The 18,747-nt window shown below is 40.2% G+C and overlaps 2 protein-coding genes across 2 annotated transcripts; both read left to right on the plus strand.

Moving 5' to 3' along the window:
• The first annotated feature begins 419 nt into the window (after nucleotides 1-419).
• Nucleotides 420-3,533, plus strand: LOC113134031 (pyroglutamyl-peptidase 1-like). The gene is made up of 5 exons (XM_026313219.1): nucleotides 420-557; nucleotides 1,130-1,182; nucleotides 1,589-1,705; nucleotides 1,853-2,085; nucleotides 2,252-3,533. The coding sequence occupies exons 1-5, from the start codon at nucleotides 530-532 to the stop codon at nucleotides 2,478-2,480; spliced, it is 660 nt and encodes a 219-aa protein (XP_026169004.1). The 5' UTR covers nucleotides 420-529; the 3' UTR covers nucleotides 2,481-3,533.
• A 1,598-nt stretch (nucleotides 3,534-5,131) lies between these two features.
• On the plus strand, nucleotides 5,132-18,673 carry LOC113134026 (regulator of nonsense transcripts 1-like). The gene is made up of 24 exons (XM_026313210.2): nucleotides 5,132-5,469; nucleotides 5,972-6,108; nucleotides 7,278-7,367; nucleotides 8,113-8,280; nucleotides 8,391-8,571; nucleotides 8,956-9,117; nucleotides 9,323-9,407; nucleotides 9,702-9,800; nucleotides 10,398-10,506; nucleotides 10,777-10,936; nucleotides 11,163-11,281; nucleotides 11,401-11,565; nucleotides 11,840-11,954; nucleotides 12,170-12,313; nucleotides 12,481-12,694; nucleotides 13,251-13,368; nucleotides 13,586-13,742; nucleotides 13,948-14,090; nucleotides 14,196-14,370; nucleotides 14,620-14,701; nucleotides 14,842-15,003; nucleotides 15,084-15,355; nucleotides 15,637-15,759; nucleotides 16,315-18,673. Exons 1-23 carry the CDS (start codon nucleotides 5,299-5,301, stop codon nucleotides 15,754-15,756), a joined length of 3,348 nt encoding a protein of 1,115 aa, XP_026168995.1. The 5' UTR covers nucleotides 5,132-5,298; the 3' UTR covers nucleotides 15,757-15,759; nucleotides 16,315-18,673.
• The last annotated feature ends 74 nt before the right edge of the window (nucleotides 18,674-18,747 follow it).

Genomic DNA, 18,747 nt, shown 5'->3' on the forward strand with positions numbered 1-18,747 from the left:
GTCACACTCGCCCTGTTCACAGTGCACACACTCACACCCAAACAGTCCCAACAGCTGGTTGGGGCTTAAATGGCTCCTCAGCTGGACCTACTGAGGCCTGGGAGGTTGTTTTAAATTAAGCAAGATTGGTTTTCATTTTCAGGATACACGTGGCTTCAATTACACTCCATGTCATTAAAACACTTGGATTAAAAACACCAGTTTCACCCCCCCCACCCCCGTCCCTTTCCAAAAACAGATCTGACTCATGGTGAATACTGATATATACTATAATAATCTTTTGTTGATTTTTTTCTCGTTTTACAGTGGATTAAATTGCACTGTTGTTGAATGAACTAGCAGAGGAGAGTGCATGCCCATGCAGAAGGTGGCAGTGTAATGCATCCAGATTTGATGTGTCATTTCCTTTGAGAAATGAAGCAGAGGAAGACAGCAGCAAGCACACACAAGCCTGGGATTCTTCTTCTTGTGGATATTTGATCTGTTTATTTTAAATCTATGACAGTTCTTGTCAGAACAACCAAGGATAATGGCCAATAAGAAAGTAATAGTAACAGGTGAGATGTTTGATTTGGTCACAGGAGTGGAAAGAGGCAGTTCTTTCTCTGATGATGTCTTTATGTTACTACACTGCTGTTAGAGGTCTAAGAGTTTTGTGCTTGTGTCTCAGCTGCACAGTTGATCTGGATAAAATTGCTAGATGATTGTGTGTATATTTTAAATATGTAATGGCAGCGCATTAAGAAAACGATGCACTTTCAGAGACTGATGTTGCTGTCAGGAGAAAAGGTGTTTGTTTGTTGCTTTAGAGAAGGATACAGAGCAATATGCATCCAGGCTCCATTAGACTAAATTTAGTCTTTTTTCTAACACAAAATTCCCTAGCTGGTCATCTGTGAGAGCGAAATCACAGAGCGTCTCTTCTCTGTGTCATGTGCTTAACTATTAAAATTAATGTTTAACTCAATGCAACCTTTAGACTTTGAATTAAGTTTCCTTTTTTTATATTCACCCTTATCATCTCTGTTAGTGGCAGGTAAGCATCCTTTTTATTTACCCTGCTGCACTTTGTATCATTGCTACAGTATAGCTCCTGGTCACTAGTTATTCTACATACCTGTCTCTGCAGGCTTTGAGCCTTTTGGAGAGCATGCAGTAAACTCCAGCTGGGTGGCAGTGCAGGTAATCATTCATCAAGCTGACCATATTTAAACGAAGGTGCCAGTTCAGGGCTTGTGTTATCTAAGCTTTACTTAAACGTGGCCTGCTGTAATAGGTGTGGTACATTTCATAAAGTGCATTTGAGGTGGATTTATGTACTTTCTATTATAATCATATATTTTTATGTGATATTGTATGAAATGACTTTTTCCCAGTATTTTAGGAAGAAAATGAAATTATGAATTATGAAGAAAATCCATGACGTGCATAAAAAATACACAAATGATTTAAAAGTTCCCCTTATTGTGAAGGGTATTTCTATAAGAGGCGTTGTCATTGTGTCTAATTGTTTATTGTGAAGCCCCTTGAGAGTGTGATTGTGATCAAAGACCATATAAAGTACAACATAATGTATGTTTGGTCACAGGAACTGGAGCGATTAGGGCTGGATGAGGCGGTAGAGCTTTATGTGTGTGAGGTGCCTGTTGAATACCAGGCTGTTCAGAGGCTACTGCCATCACTCTGGAAAGAGCACCAGCCAAAGGTATTCTAGCAAACTGACATTACTACACATTAAAACACATATTTTCATCATACGTTATATAAATTATTACTAATTATTCCTCAATTAAACCAGAAAAATGCCCCAAATAACCTCTTCCACCTCTGTTTCTTGGCATCCTCTGAGCAGTTAGTAGTCCATGTTGGGGTCTCTGGATTAGCTACCACAGTCACTTTGGAGCAGTGTGGCCACAACAAGGGTTACAAGCGCCTGGACAACTGCAGCTTCTGCCCAGCTTCCCAGTGCTGCATGGAAAATGGTCCCGACTGTATAAACTCAGTGCTGGACATGGATGCAGTCTGCAAAAGCATCACAGACTCTGACATTGGGGTCACTGTGTCTGTGTCCAAAGATGCTGGAAGGTACGTGATATTTTCCACACACTCCTATGGAAGGTTCACACGTGCATACACTGCACATTTAAGTGAATTATGAGGGAAATATTGGCCTCGATAGGAAAAGCACCATAATTACATTATAAACACAGAAAAGATTGTCTATTTTCAAGACCACACTGTCCCCTGCCAGGTATTTGTGTGACTACACCTACTACATGTCTCTGTACCTGGGGCATGGCCGCTCTGCTTTCGTCCATGTGCCTCCTCTGGGAAAACCCTACAGCAGCCAGGACCTGGGCAGGGCCCTTCAGGCCATTGTACAGGAGATGTTAAAAATGCTGGAGCTGGATCGTTCTGAGGATGAGCACAAACACAGCAAGCACTGCAGTCATGAGAATCAACACCAGCATGACCACTAATGACTGTCTTACAACCTGGGTAGACCAAATTGACCCAAAGGGATCACAGGCTTGCAGTAATGTTTTAATCAATATATATTCTGAAGCAAGTACATCATCTGGTTTAATTTGTGGCTCAGAAAGTGTGTAAAATGTGATTTACAGTGTGGGGAGTGGTGACTGGAGCTCCAGAAATGAGTGGTATGAAGTTCCCAGTTAGTGTCAAACTGGTGCTTTACAAAGCTGTATCTTAAAAATGCTGTATGAGTGCATTCTGTTTATTGTAGATATTGTGTACAAGTGTGTGTTTGAATGTGTCCATAATGTAGTTGGCATCAGTGAATAGTTCTGATCTGAAAATAGATGTCAACTCAGCAACATCTATAGACGTATTCATGTTGTATAATGTGAGAAAGGGGAAGTGTTTGGCCTATATTAACATATCATCAATACTACTGACAATGTAGTAGCTTTATGTTATAGTTATACTAACTTCTCACCAGATTCCCAAATCCTTGTGTTATAATTTAGATTCAGTCTTGGAAATACACTTCCTTTCCCTTTTATTGCCTGTATTTGCACCAGAGAAATGTGCTCACATTGAAATGAGGGGAACATGAAAAAATTGAAAGGTTCACACAAATGATCACTTGTTTATCTCAGGGAAATATATTACACATGTAATTACTATTTACAATTTCACTGATTTGAGGTGTCAGACCTATAGTATATATGTAGTGCAGCTTTGCAAAGCAAAGTCTGCTTAGATCTGTGTATAATTAAAATATTTTACACAGGCTTGTTTTTTTTTCTTCTTACTTTTCTTGGTCAGCCAGAAACCTTGAGTCATATGAAGCCCTGCAATGCTGGCTATTTGCATTTAGCAGCAGCGTTAATGCAACTCGAATTGATTTGTAAATTGTGTTTAAAGGCAGTCTCCAGGGGTGTAAAGGTTTTACCGTACTGCAGCTGCAAATAATTTAACTTTTCTGTGCGTGTGTGTAATGTCGCTGAGACTGGCTGACTGGTTCATCACTTTCAGCTGGTCTTTTAATTTTCTTGTCTTTTCTTTTTCCTCTGTGAACCATTAGTCAACCAGGCAGCTTTTTGATATTCTTCTGACAAATAAACAAGGATGTTTTTTTCTTCCTGTTACCATTGTAGAACCAACACAACAGTCAACAACAGTCAAGGGATTTGGTTACAACAGAAACATATGTTATATGTATAGGCCTACTGAAGGGAACCTTTGAGGTCTTAACAGTGTTTTTATTCTTTGAATACAGTCTTCAATTTAATTTTTAATAAACAAAAAATGATTGTTTAGATGTATAAATATGACCTTAAGGCGACAATAAAATTGGATCTATAATTTTTAAGACTGCCTTAGAGGGCTAATATTCATAAAGTTAAAAAAAATGATTTTACCTTCCTGGTGTTTATATCTTAAGTATCTTATCTAACTTTATATGTTAAGCAAAGAACCACAATCCTGAAAAATCAGCTGCTTCATAAACCATCTCACATGTACCCTGACAGAGCATTTTTGATCTATGAATACTCTGATGGTGTTCATACATGTTGAAAGAATAAGTCATCTTCTACTCTTGAATGCAGGTGTACTGCCTTTTAAAATCATACTTGAATTAATAAAGCCTTAATTCATGTTCTCTCTCCTAATAATTAAAGCACCTGAAAACTGAGGTCTGAACACGTGGACCAGGACTAAAGGCCTAGTCATTGTCATGCTGTTGCTGGAAAGAGATTAAAGAAAGATTCCTTGATTGTTGTCATGTTTAGGCAGAAAGATCCTAACTGCAAACTCTCGTCTCAGTCAAGAAGCCACTTTGCCTTGGCAGAGTGACAAGCTGTCAGTCCTGGTGTACGATCACAAAACACAAATTGCTTAAAAGGAAAGACAATTTTTATTTGAGACGCTTGTGGTTTTATGGATACTTGGTAATGATTGTAGATTATTGAGACAGCGATTTTTCCTGAGATAGGTTTTTGGGGTCTGACCAAGAGTCTTTTCACTGCTTTGTTACTTGTGGCATTCCTATTAATTATTTAATGATCCATTCACTTTCGAATTCTTGTGCTGCAGGGTGAGTTACAGCAATACTGGGTGCAGTACATACTGGTTGGACAGACCTGCTGAACTTGTTCTGACCTGACAAATTGGGGCATTAGGTGGGAAGGTCATGATGTTCCTAGAACATTTAAAGTGCGTTTAAGGCCTGCTTGAACACTAATGATTTGCTCTTCATCTCTGCTCTTTCTTTGCTTGTATGTTTTAAAAATATGTTACCATACAACAGCATTATTCATCATAGGCTATGAATTGATTATATTCTTTATGTTGATTTAATAATAGCCTGTTTTAATCAGATTAAGATGCCTTTTATTATCTGGTCATAGATTACTGATAAATTAACTAGTAAAAATAAATATAAAGCAAAATAATTAAATGCATATATGAAAAATTCATATATCGTTGCCACAACTCACACATTTGTTGCTCTTTCATTTCTTGTATAGTTTTTGTGGCCATGCGATCAGTCGGTTGTCCCGTTTCTGTTCACTCCTGCCTCCTTGTCTCCTTCCCTTCCCTCGCTCCCTGCAGGAGACTTCCTGTAGGAGACGAGTGGCAGTGAGGGAGGAAAGGAAACGAGCGGGGGAGGTGACAAACGGGACGCAGCCATAGTCGAGGCTCTGTATCTCTGTCACGCCGCCAGTGTTTGTCATTTTCTCATCAATACCCAGTCTCGGTTATTCAGTTTCCCTTAGCAAAGCAACAGTTTTGTGGATAATTCGTCAGAAACGAGTGAAAGGCAGAAACATGAGCGTCGAGGCGTACGGGCCGAGCTCCCAGACTCTGACGTTCCTGGACACCGAGGAAGCCGAGCTGCTGGGAGCGGACACCCAGGGCTCCGAGTACGACTTCACCGATTTCACCCTGCCGAGCCAGACTCAGACCCAAGGCCAAACCCAGAGTCAGCTGGACAGTCAGGTGCGTGTTGCTATTCTATGTTAAACACGTCGTCTACTGTGTTGACGAGAGGTGCGTTAGCTAACCGAGCTAACAACATTGCTAGCTGCCCCGGTTAGCATGATGACGCCTTCCAGCCGTTACCATGTGTTAGCACGCTGACTTAGCATGCTAGCTCACTTAGCATACTGCCGCTGCGAGCATGTCATTAAAACACACACTGAGCAGGCATGGGATTAACCAGTGTGACAGAACAGACACCAGTGCCAATGTTTACACCTCCTAGCATTTAATTGTACTAACAAAATACATACAACAGTTAGCGTTACTGTCAACAACATCCCTACAGGTCAGTAGATACAGTTAGTGAAATACAGTCTCTGTCTGTAAGATGTACTGCAGGTGGCATATATAATCACCTGAGGCCTCATCTCCCTGTTTCCTTCAATGTGAGTTCATGCCACATAATTGTGAACATTAACTATATTTAAAATTGTTGGTTGTCCAACATGTGTCTCCTCAGATCAATGGTCCTGATGGGGTGCTGCAGAATGGGGACGACCCTGTGGTAAAAGCCAGTCAGTTGCTGGCAGAGTTGAACTTTGAGGAGGATGAGGAGGACGCCTACTATACCAAGGACCTTCCTGTGCATGCCTGCAGGTAAAGGACCAGGCTAATATAACCTGTGCATTGATTGTTATCATAGAGGAAATACTCTCTTGTGATGATTTTATTTAATTTCCCCTTTTTTTAAAAAATTGAATATGGCCTTTTTTTTGCAGTTTTTGATCTGTGAATTTAATAGTTCTAATGCCATACAGCCCCTGTCTTTATTCAGAGCGGGATACGGGATGTGGGTCGGACTAAGTTGACCATAATTAATGAAAATATTTCTGTCTGTTTGCAAAAAGCAAACTTTAAAATAAAACATGCTGTAAAAATGCTGTAAAACACAGTTTAACATAACCAAAACTACTTTAACATTACTTTCAGCCTTTAAACAAACATGTTCTGACTGTACTGGTTTCTGTGCATCTTATCCACATGCTTTCTGTCCTTGGTGGACAACAGACACCACTCTGTAGACACACATTTCAGATAACACATAAAGCATTATTTCAGAACATTTTGTGTGATGTCTAGTGTTGACAGTGGTGAATCAATATTACTGCTACATCAAGCGCCGCTGCTCTTTTCATGCTCAATGCTTGTACTGTATGCTGTCTAACAGAGTGTCTGTCAGCCATTAGTCTGGCTGGTCTAAATAAGTCCCCTTGAGTTATGTGGGAAATCCCAGATGTTCTCAGTTGTTCAGTGAGATAAGATAATCACTGTTTGTTTCCATAATAACTGAAGTACCAACGTTTATTTCATCAAAAGATCTGTAGCAGCTTCAAATGTGAAGTGAATTCAAAGTTTGTTGGACACATGATTAGGGCCTCAGTTTTCTTCATAAACCTTATAACCTCGGTACATAATTCCCTCAGGGAACAAAAATAAAGGTTTTCAAAACACAGACAGTTTGTTACTAGTTGACATTTACATGCATAGTCAGATTCTCAAAGATGATCTTTAAGTCATTTAACGCTAAAGTTCTTTCATCCCAAAGCAGACAGCAGGGAGACAGATTGGTGGGTCACTTTGATTTTAGTTCCATTGCTACATCAGTTTTGTGGGGTGAAAGACTGCATTATAACCCAGACAAGCCAATTTTAAGAATTTATCATAAGTATTGTACTGACTTTGTTTTAAGCATGTTCTCTTTTCTGATAATTTGAGACCTGAATGTTTCTTTTTTTTTAAAGTTTGTCTCTCTGTCTCTGCTTCAGCTACTGTGGGATTCATGATCCAGCCTGTGTGGTCTATTGCAACACTAGCAAAAAATGGTTTTGTAATGGTCGTGGAAACACTTCTGGCAGGTAACATAGTGTCAATTATTGGGTTTTTATTGACCCTCCCTGATCAAGTACTCAGCTAAATGAAATGGGAAAGAATCAGTTTACAGCTACAGTATCCTCATTGCAAGAGTATAGTTCACAGTATTTATGTCTTTGTTGTATTCTGAAGTCTCTGGTAGGAAGGCAGAGTTATTTGTTGTGGAGATTAAAGCATCATTAAAAAGATTTTTTTTTCCAAGGGCTACTTGACTAATAATAAGTTTCTAAATCCAAAGGAAAGACATATTTGCTTGTGCAACCTTGATATAAAGTTGCTGAATGTTTCTTTAATAGGCTTTGTAATGTAAAAACTCATTTAAACCTGAATCAGGCTTGTGATAAAGCAGAATGGTACATACTGCCTGAAAACATTGACTGGATACTGTTAATTTCCTAAATCAGAGAAATAATTGTCTGTTTTTTGTTTTTGTTTTTTTTTACAGGTAAAGTTTACATAAACTGAAATATAATAAACGGTAACAATGAAGTAATTGACACAGTTGATAATGATTTTAGTTACAGCCATTGGAAGTCAGTGTAGCTGATAATCAACTCTTAATATTAGATGGGTCATAAGTTTTCATTATTTCTCCTGAGTGCATCTTAGAGATTAGTAGATTCTTCAGTAAGTATGGCTACTGTGTACTCCCCTCACTCTATACAAGACTGTAGTCTTTGACCTTTCTTCCCCCATTAGTGCATTAATTGTCATTCTCTTCACCGTTAGCCACATTGTGAACCATCTGGTGAGAGCAAAGTCCAAAGAGGTGACCTTGCATAAAGATGGCCCTTTGGGAGAAACTGTGCTTGAGTGCTATAACTGTGGCTGTCGTAATGTCTTCCTGCTGGGCTTCATCCCCGCCAAGGCAGACTCAGTAGTGGTGTTGCTGTGTAGGTAAGGGTGCCTGTATGCAGTTCACTATGTACCTTGAACTCTGTATTGTTAAGCCCAATGAAATGATTTTAAAATTAATTTTTTACCTCTTTCATTTATTTGTAATGCAGGCAGCCATGTGCCAGCCAGAGCAGCCTGAAAGACATTAACTGGGACAGCTCACAGTGGCAGCCTCTCATCCAGGACCGCTGCTTCCTTTCCTGGCTGGTCAAAATCCCCTCAGAGCAAGAACAGCTCAGGGCCCGCCAGATCACCGCCCAGCAGATCAATAAGTTGGAGGAACTGTGGAAGGTACTGTCAATGTAACTGTCCTCACACACACACCCAACATTGTGCTATATAAGTATTATAAACCCACTTAACTTGAAACTGGGTTATGTATAGTGATATATTCATGGGTGTGATGCAAATAACTGAATGTTTGCTGAGCTATTTCTTGCTGAGCTATTTGTCTTCTTTCAGTTTCGCTGCCAGTTCCATGCCTGCATGTATTATATTTATCTATGTATACATTTTTACAGTTTCCATTTTGTATAAAAGTTACACTAAGTTAATATTAAGTGTTAATGTTTTATTTATTATGAGGTGGCTTAACACATGTTTTTTCTGCTGCGTCTTTTTAAAATGTCTTTTGTCTGTTTTTCCATCGTGTGTGTGTGTGTTTCTTCCTGGCAGGAAAATCCCACTGCAACTTTGGAGGACCTGGAGAAGCCTGGCGTGGATGAGGAGCCCCAGCATGTCTTGCTCCGCTATGAGGATGCCTATCAGTACCAAAACATCTTCGGCCCTCTTGTGAAGCTGGAGGCTGATTATGATAAGAAACTCAAAGAGTCTCAGGTAAACAAAAGGAAATAATTATGAATTTAAAAACATTTCACGGAGCGCCCCATAAAGCTAGTGCTTAGGACAGGCACTGTATGTCAATGGTTCAGATCCAGCAACCAACCTGTGACCCATGTCTCCCCCCTCTAACTTTGCAGTTGATATTATTATTTTTCTTCTGTGGTTCAGTGGTTAGTTATATCTTTTAATGTCCTAACAGACTCAAGACAACATTACGGTCAGGTGGGACTTGGGACTAAATAAAAAGAGGATTGCATATTTCACTCTTCCAAAGACAGACTCAGGTATGTGTTGTTTTCCTCATGTTTATTATTATTATTGTTTCTAGGAGGGATATTTTTCATATTTTGGCCACATGTGTATATATAAGTGACAGGAGAACGTTGGCTGTTCAATCATTTTTATATCTAAATGTCTTTTGACTTATAATGGTGTGTCGTTCACAATTCATTAAATGTATAATTTTGATTAATTGTGTTAAAATTGTGCTTTTGGTTCACTTTACACCACGAGTGATGTATATTTAGTGATGTATATTTAATGAAGTTTATGTGTTTGTGTTATCTGCTTTCCTGTAGATATGCGACTGATGCAGGGAGATGAAATCTGCCTGAGGTACAAAGGAGACCTCGCTCCACCATGGAAAGGCATTGGCCATGTCATCAAAGTCCCTGATAGTATCCTTATGACCGTTACAGTAGAGATACTGTATGTGACAGGAGACTGCCCTTTATCCATATGAGTAGGTTATTTTGCAAAACTTGATTCATTGTAAACAAGAGCAAATGTCCCACCAGTGAAATATGAGTGTTTAGTAACATCTAGTGGCAGTGACAGGTAACAACAACATCTTCAACATTGTGTGTTGTCTTCAGTCCCCAGTGGTTTTAGAAGCATTTTCTATATATAGATTTCACTTACAGTGTACCACCTGTTTGTTAACTGATACAGTATTCCCAAAATACTAAGGCTGGATGTCAAAAGAATTTTTAGTGACTCAAACCAACATTTCTAGGTTTTGATCTGAAAGTTATCAACTCCATCATAAAGTACAAACTAATCTCAGGTTTTAGCTATTTATTAAGCTTGAAATGTCAGCAACCACTGAGATTACAGAAGAGTAACTGGAATCAAAATGGACATCATTTAGATACACTATCTCACTTCAGAAAAATGAATAAATAAAACACAACAGACACACAACGCTGTTAACACAATTTCTAAAGGTTTAAACCCTCGTATGATGTTACCAGTTTCTTGATTTACTGTACCAGATTATGGCGATGAGATTGCCATAGAGTTAAGGAGCAGTGTCGGGGCGCCGGTGGAGATACCACACAACTTTCAGGTTGACTTTGTGTGGAAGTCTACTTCCTTTGACAGGTATTCAAAAGAAAAAACATGCAGCAAGTGGTAGCACTGTTAGCAAGTACACATACACATTCACATGGCACCTTCAGCTGAAAAGGTGCAGATCATTTTACTGTTTAAGTCCACTGTGAATAGTTTGTGAAAGTTTGTTGTCTGAAGGTTTTCAATCTCTAATGAACATTTTTGTCAGTGTCAGTAAAGGTCTGTATCTTTACAATCTGGGCAGCTGAAATTTTTAGAGCAGTTTTAGAGGGTTGTCACAGTCCTGTCTTCCTCATCCAGGATGCAGAGTGCCCTCAAGACATTTGCTGTGGATGAGACTTCAGTCTCTGGTTACATCTACCACAAACTGCTGGGACATGAGGTAGAGGATGTTGTCATCAAGTGCCAGCTTCCCAAACGCTTCACTGCACAAGGCCTACCTGATCTTAACCACTCACAGGTAATCATTATCATCAGAATAGTTATGCCAATCACAACCCTTAATTACAGCAAAATAAGCATGATGATAGAAACTAAAGCACAATTAAAACAGATTGCTATTTAGATTCCTGAAGGCAATTTGGGCTTATCTCTGGTGATATGTATGGGTCTTTTCCTCTTGTTTATCGTGTATGAATGTTTTTGTCCTCTCAGGACTGATATTGATGTGGTTTGTTGTAATGCAGGTATATGCTGTGAAGACAGTGCTGCAGCGTCCTCTCAGTCTGATCCAGGGCCCTCCTGGCACAGGGAAGACAGTAACTTCTGCCACTATCGTCTACCACCTGGCTAGACAGGGCAATGGGTAAGACATAAAATTGTCACTGCTATTAGGTTTAAATTCAACTATTTACACTAAATTTAACTCAGCATCTGTCTTTCAGGACATCACATTATACAATACTGTTATTTATGTTTCTCCAGGCCAGTGCTGGTGTGTGCTCCCAGTAATATTGCTGTGGATCAGCTGACAGAAAAGATCCACCAGACAGGACTCAAGGTGGTGAGGCTGTGTGCCAAGAGCAGAGAGGCCATCGACTCACCTGTTTCTTTCCTGGCTCTGCACAACCAGACCCGTAATATGGACAGGTAACACATCCCGGCGATGATCAGTATTTATTTGTAAAGAAAACATATTTTTGTGACCTGTGCTTAACTTTTGTTTGCACTTTTAGAAAAACTGAGAGTACTTTCATGAGCACAGAGTGCAGCACTGGCCTAATATTACATAGTAACAAACAGAAATATGGGAAATACAAAAACTGTTATTAGTGGCCTGAAATGTTTGCACATCTAAATAACACAACTTGTTACAGCTGTAGAACACCAGACTTATCTCTGTTGAAAATGTTCATACCTGCAGTATGCCAGAGCTCCAAAAGCTCCAGCAGTTGAAGGATGAGACTGGAGAGCTGTCCTCCTCAGATGAGAAACGCTACCGAGCTCTGAGACGTACTGCAGAGAGGGAGCTACTTATGGTATGAAGACTGGTTGGACTGTCTATTAATCTAAGTGTTTTCTGTTGGATCAGCACTGTGCACAATAATGTACACCAACTGAGATTGTGTTGATTATTGTCGAGTTTGTATGCTTTTGTTCACACAGAAAGAGTATCTCTTAATAAAGATCTAAGTAAAGTAATAAATGCTACTTCAATGTGCATTAACACAACTTTCACTTTTTTGTTTCCCAGAATGCTGATGTGATCTGTTGCACCTGTGTCGGGGCAGGGGATCCTCGTCTGGCCAAGATGCAGTTCCGTTCAATCTTGATCGATGAGAGTACCCAGGCCACTGAACCAGAATGCATGGTGCCTGTCGTCCTTGGGGCCAAGCAGGTAGGAGCTTCATTAGTGGAAATACGTCTAAAACATGCTATGGCAACTGCTTTAACCTCTGATATTCCCACAAATTATTTTGTATAGATAGAAAGATAAACTTTATTCATTATTTTGAATACATTTATTAAATGATTAAAGTTATCATCTGTTTGGTTTTTCATTAGTTGATTCTGGTTGGCGATCACTGCCAGTTGGGCCCTGTGGTAATGTGTAAAAAGGCAGCCAAAGCAGGTCTGTCCCAGTCTCTGTTTGAGCGTCTGGTTGTTCTGGGGATCCGGCCAATCCGTCTACAGGTCCAGTACCGCATGCATCCAGCTCTCAGCGCCTTTCCCTCCAACATCTTCTATGAGGGCTCTCTGCAGAATGGAGTCACCGCTGGTAAGATGAAAACAAATGTTTTGTGATGGTCAGTTGCTTTACTTTCACTTTTCAGGTGCTTAAAACAGGAACCACCTTCTTAATTTCTTGTCTGTGCTTCAGCATGCACCTAAATCCTCAACAGTTTAAACATACGCTTTACTTTTGTCCAGTGGTTTTGATATTGGATGGGATTTGTCATAAAACCGTTTAGCACATTTGAGGAGATAGGCTCCAGCAGATCCTTGTGACCCTAATTAGGAATAAACAGGTATAGCTGATGGATGGATGGATATTTGGGAAGGAAACATATAAGACATGAGATTTCTTTGAGCCTTTTTGCATGCAACTCTGTGTTGTTGTTTCCTGTTTGTATTCGCATAGTAACGAAGGTGCTGTTGGTTATAATAGGTCAGCTTAGCTAAATGTTTTACATTTCTTAAAGGAATTATAATGAAGACTGACATAAATCCCACAGTTTATCTCTGGCAGGCTTAGTCCTTTAGTCAGTATACAGTGTACACTGTATTTTCCCTTCCAGTCCTAAGCCTTCTCTGTGTGTTTGCTCTTTCTACAGCGGACCGCATGAAAAAGGGCTTTGACTTCCAATGGCCGCAGCCTGACAAGCCGATGTTCTTCTATGTCACGCAGGGCCAAGAGGAAATTGCCAGCTCTGGAACATCCTATCTCAACAGGTTTAGACTTTCTTCATCTTTATGATGACCTGATATGTTTGTCTTTTAATGACTTTATAAGGATTCTACCTGAAAATAGATATATTAGATGTCTGTTTTAATATTTACCAGTTTGACCCCTATTTTTACATTTTTCTAAGGCATAGTCAATAACAGTTTTTGTAACATTTCGACTTATTATAAAAAAAAATTGTAATGGCCCTACTTCCTTATGCAGGACTGAGGCAGCCAATGTGGAGAAAATAACCACAAGGTTGCTGAAGGCTGGTGCAAAACCTGATCAGATTGGCATCATTACCCCCTATGAGGGACAGAGGTCCTACCTGGTCCAATACATGCAGTTCAGTGGCTCCCTCCATACCAAGCTTTACCAGGTAAAGTAACACTTAATTTAAGTGTGGTTAAAGTGTATCAAAGCCATTTTATAACTAAAATCCAGAATAAATGTTCACTGAGCGTGTTCGGTGTACCACAATCTCTGTAGATTGTTGGAGAACTCAACCAAATGATTTCTCACAGTAAGTATACTACCTTCAATCCTCAGTGTTTTCCAATAATTTCTCTTCATTCTTTTTGTAGGAGGTGGAGATAGCCAGCGTGGATGCATTTCAAGGCAGAGAGAAAGACTTCATCATCCTGTCCTGTGTGAGGGCCAATGAGCACCAGGGCATCGGCTTCCTCAATGATCCCCGACGTTTAAATGTGGCACTCACCAGGGCCAGGTAAAAATAATACTGATTACAATGATTATGCATGACTCCCCTAACTGTGATAGCCTCCAACCTTTAAGTCATTGTTAATAATCATCATCTGTTTCTGTCATGCAGGTATGGTGTGATCATTGTGGGAAATCCTAAGGCCCTCTCCAAGCAGCCCCTGTGGAATCACCTGCTGAATTACTACAAGGAGCAGAAGGTCCTGGTCGAAGGTCCCCTCAACAATCTGAGGGAGAGCCTTATGCAATTCAGCAAGCCCCGCAAGCTGGTCAACACCATCAATCCTGTGAGTTAAGTGTGTGTCTGCGTTGAACCCACGAAGCATAGAGAACAATGAAATTAGGGTCTCTTAACTAAAGTTTTCTCTGATGGGGCATGTGTCAGATTAGGGATGCAGTTCAAAATTTCCCAATGCAAATATGGTGAGGAGTTCAAGTAAAACAAGAAAAATAAATATATGTACATGTGAGAATTAATGAGCTGTGACTTGAAAACGCTCCATGAAATTAGCATTTCATGTTCTTCTGTTTTACAGGGAGGTCGATTCATGAGCACAGCCATGTATGATGCCAGGGAGGCCCTCATCCCTGGATCTGTTTATGACCGCAGCAACAATGGTAGCTGAATATACTTATCTAAATATAAAAGTATTATTATTATCTGCTAAAATCTATCTACAAAAACAAGAAACCAGCTTTGTACATGACCCAATAATTTAAAAATAAGGAAAATTAACCTCTACTTCTTTCTACTATAGGACGTACATCCAACATGTATTTTCAGACACATGATCAGATTGGCATGATTGGCACAGGCCCCAGTCCCATGACTTCCATGAACATCCCCATCCCATTCAACCTTGTGATGCCCCCCATACCTCCCCCTGGGTACATGGGACAAGTGAATGGGCCCACAGCAGGTGAGACTCTATAAAGCAGTAAGAGTTAAAGGCCTACATGCTTTTCAGATAAACTTACTATAAAACACTTGTTCCTCCAGGTCGTGGTGGAGGAATGAAGGGCAAGGCAGGCAGTGGAGGAGGTGGCGGGACTCGAGGTGGCCGTCAAAGAAACCGTGGCAACACAGGGAACCATGGAGGAGGGAATGGAGGAGGGGACCGTGGACATGGAGGACATATGACTGGCAGCCAGGCCAGCCAAGACCTGGGTTCCCAGGCCTTCTCTCAGGGCCCTCTGACGCAGGGCTATATCAACATGAGCCAGCCATCACAGATGAGCCAGCCTGGACTCTCCCAGCCTGAACTCTCCCAGGTCATTTTTGCAGAATAAATCTTTAGTCATTAATCTTAATCCATAGATTTAGCATCCAAAAGATTTTATGAAGTGCTAAGTAGGTGCACTGGGTGTTTGTAGTCTGTTTATTTCAATTAGAATCTAATTCCAGGGCGTTTTGCACATATATTCCAAGGTCTTGTCCAGTTTTCCTTTTCAAGACTTTGTCTTGTCTAAAACAACTTATTCCTTTCCACCTGGAAGAACTGAAGGAATATTTGTTGAATGGTCTCTCTGGCTTTTTGTTTGTCTCATTATAGGACAGTTACCTAGGAGACGAGTTCAAGTCCCAGATTGATGTGGCTTTGTCCCAGGACTCCACCTACCAGGGGGAGCGGGCCTACCAACATGGTGGCGTGACTGGACTGTCCCAGTACTAGACTGTAAGAAATTCCACTGCTCTCTGATCTGACTCACTGAAATTGAACAAATAATAATTTTTAGAAAAACACACACTCTGTATAAAGATTGGAAACGGATAAAAAGCTAGCCTGGCTCTGGCCAAAAGGTGCCCTGCAACATCTGTAAAGCTCACACTGAACTCATTGTATGTTGTTTTTTTCAAAAACAGTGTAAATACCACACGTTGCTGTTTTAGAGAGTTGTGCGTTTTACAGACCTAATGAAGGGAAGTGCCTCGGACACATAACTCTTAAAACTATAATTTTTTTAAACTTGGATTTGATGTGTATTATGACACATACTGTAAATGTATATACAAATGAAATAGAGGTGCTGATAGTTGGATGTTGATGCATTCAGACAGAGCCAGACTAGCTGCTTGCCCCATTTCCTGAAGTTTGTGCTAAGCTATACCTACAATCTTCTGTCTGTAGTTTTTATAGTGACATGACCATGTTGTTATATAGACATGATAAATATTGCTTTCTAAAGCTCTCATTGAATTGTTGATCCTAATGGCTGATATATATTTGCAGGTTGCTGAAAAGGAGCTAGGCCGGTGTGAGGCTTAGTTCATTGGTATTTTAATCTGGGTAATATCAAAAAAGAACAAACATGGATACCCGTTTTCCACTGCTACAACCGAAGCACCACTGTGTGAAAGTAACAGGAGAGAGACCGTGAGAAACCAACCAATCACAAGAGTGAGAGCAAGAATGGGAGTAGAGCTGGACAGGAAGAGAGCAAGAGGAGGGCGAGCACGAGACTGGTGGAAGAGAGAACGCAATGCTGCTCACAAGAGAAGACATGGCGAAGGAGAAAGCTGTCATCGTCAGAGCAGCGCAGTTGGAGAGGCGAGACCTTCGACGGGTCAAAGGAGGGTAGAAGGTCCGAAAAGATTCTGGAGGTGAGGAGAGAGGGGCAACTGTGTCATCTGGTCCCTCATGTGCCCCTGAACCCTTGGATCTCCAGGCCGTATGGTTGGTAGTCTTGCTCCAAATGCTGAGAAAGATGGAGAAGAGGTATCTCACACAAAATCCTCCAAGATAACTCAACAGGATGTCTTCTGTGACTTGGAGAAAGAGAGAGAGAAAACAAAAAGGGACACAACTCTTGAAACAGTTGACATGGCAACTTTTTTGAACTCAAAGCTTAAATCGAGACTCTGCACTTGATCACATCTAAGCATCCGGGGAGAGAAGAGTGGGAAATCACTATGTGGCTATTTGAGTGAACTCAAAAGTGCTAATGGCATTGTGCCTCAGAGAGTTGAAATTTGAGGATTACATTCACTTTTCTTTCTCAGCTTTGAGTTGGAAGGTTTTCTGAATAAAAGCTGTTTTCATTGAGGTTTTCAGTGACGTACGCTAGTGTAGTCGGCCGTCTTTCAAGGCAGGGCTTTCTCAAGGTGGTCTGCAAAGAACAAGTGGTGGAATTAGCTCTTAAAAACACTTAAAGAAAAACATCTTTGTCTCCAGAACCAAGGAGCATTTTTGCAAAGATCTGCATAAAGGGAGACAATTTTGTTTTTGTTCTTCTAAATGTATCTTCTTTTTTTTTTTTTTTTTTTTTTGAGTAGTGCAGAAGAGTCGAAAGTGAAAATCTCACAACCAGTTTATAAAAATGAAGTGCTAAGTGACCTTTTGTGCTAACCCTGAAGCCACTAAAGCTACTGTAGCAGATCATGTCAGGCATATCTAATGAAATGCTTCAAGAGGTCAGTACTCTGCAAAAGCCCTTACCTTAAAGTCCTAAGTTGAAAAACTAGATAACGTCTGTGCAATTGAAGCACCTGATCATCACAGTAAAGTGAAACACCAGATCACGTCAGAAGAGAAATTATGAGCTTTGGTTTTCATGCCAATTGTGGAGTAGCTATTGCAGCTACTCCCCCTTAGAGATGATGAAAATATTTAAGGCCCCATCTGATGTGTTGAAGAGAAATCTGGTTGTAGAGTTCACCATGTTGATCATCTTTAAATTATTAAGACACGATATACAAGTGTCATGTAAGTAGGAATGCTTTATGTTTCTTTCTTTAATTTCTTTCTTTTTTTTTTTTTTTTGTTCTTCATTGTCCTACAGTCTTGAGTTTATAGAAAAGAGTGGAGCTGCCAGGAAGGGTAGTGCATCATGTGAACACCTGAACAGTTTGTTTAGTGAACTTAGTGTCCTGGTTCTAGCACTCCATAGTGTTGCATGCATGTGTAGTAAGTTGTTGTTTCACGTGCTTGAGATGGACATTTGTAAAGTTTCCACGCAGTAATCAGTATTTCTTCTGCGGTGCACTAACCTTTGCATTTATTGTGGGACTTTCATTTTAATGTAATTTAAATGTGTGACAGTGAAGTACCTGCTCTCTAACGGCTGCTGTTGTGAACATAACCGCCTTGACTCTGACCTTATGTACTTATATTCCCTCATAGATCTTGTTTCATTGTCCATTGTAGAGTGGAGCTGGCAAAATCTGCTCAAGCTGCCACATAGACAAAAAAAAAGCTTCCCCAGAGGCTTCAGTGTGCTTCAGCAAAACATGCCTCTTATTTGTTGCCAGCTGTGCAGGTAGTGCACGTCATCCCTACACAGGATATCCAGTTAATACTGAATTACATTGTATCAGCAGCTTAGTAGAGTATCAGTATCTATATTTATGGTACATCCTGTCTCGGTTTTATTTGGATGCATTCCCCTTTGATATGTGTTTGTGTTTTCTTTGCAGCCATAATCTTCATTTAGTCAATTGCTGTTTAAAGCGAAGACGTTTTGTGTTGGCTTCACCTTTTTGTTTTTCTCCCCACTGAATGATATAGGTAGTTAAGAGAATGATGCTCCTAAAGGTTCTCCTGTTCTTAATCTTGGAAAATTAAACTCCCTAAGCTTCTTTTTGCTTCTTTTTACTTGACTTCACTGTTGTTTCTTTCTTTCCACCCATTGTTGGAGTCGGATGACATGCTGCCTCATTATGGCCA

The sequence above is a fragment of the Mastacembelus armatus genome, chromosome 17 (genome assembly GCF_900324485.2).
Source record: "Mastacembelus armatus chromosome 17, fMasArm1.2, whole genome shotgun sequence".
NCBI lineage: Eukaryota > Metazoa > Chordata > Actinopteri > Synbranchiformes > Mastacembelidae > Mastacembelus > Mastacembelus armatus.

Excerpts from the sequence above, each read along its gene's own strand:
- LOC113134026 (XM_026313210.2), top strand. The coding sequence starts at position 5,299 with ATGAGCGTCGAGGCGTACGGGCCGAGCTCCCAGACTCTGACGTTCCTG. Across the intron at positions 5,470-5,971 it reads AGAGTCAGCTGGACAGTCAG|ATCAATGGTCCTGATGGGGT; the intron begins GTGCGTGTTGCT and ends GTGTCTCCTCAG. Across the intron at positions 14,091-14,195 it reads GTGGCACTCACCAGGGCCAG|GTATGGTGTGATCATTGTGG; the intron begins GTAAAAATAATA and ends TCTGTCATGCAG.
- LOC113134031 (XM_026313219.1), top strand. The coding sequence starts at position 530 with ATGGCCAATAAGAAAGTAATAGTAACAG. Across the intron at positions 558-1,129 it reads TAAGAAAGTAATAGTAACAG|GCTTTGAGCCTTTTGGAGAG; the intron begins GTGAGATGTTTG and ends CTGTCTCTGCAG. Across the intron at positions 1,706-1,852 it reads GGAAAGAGCACCAGCCAAAG|TTAGTAGTCCATGTTGGGGT; the intron begins GTATTCTAGCAA and ends TCCTCTGAGCAG.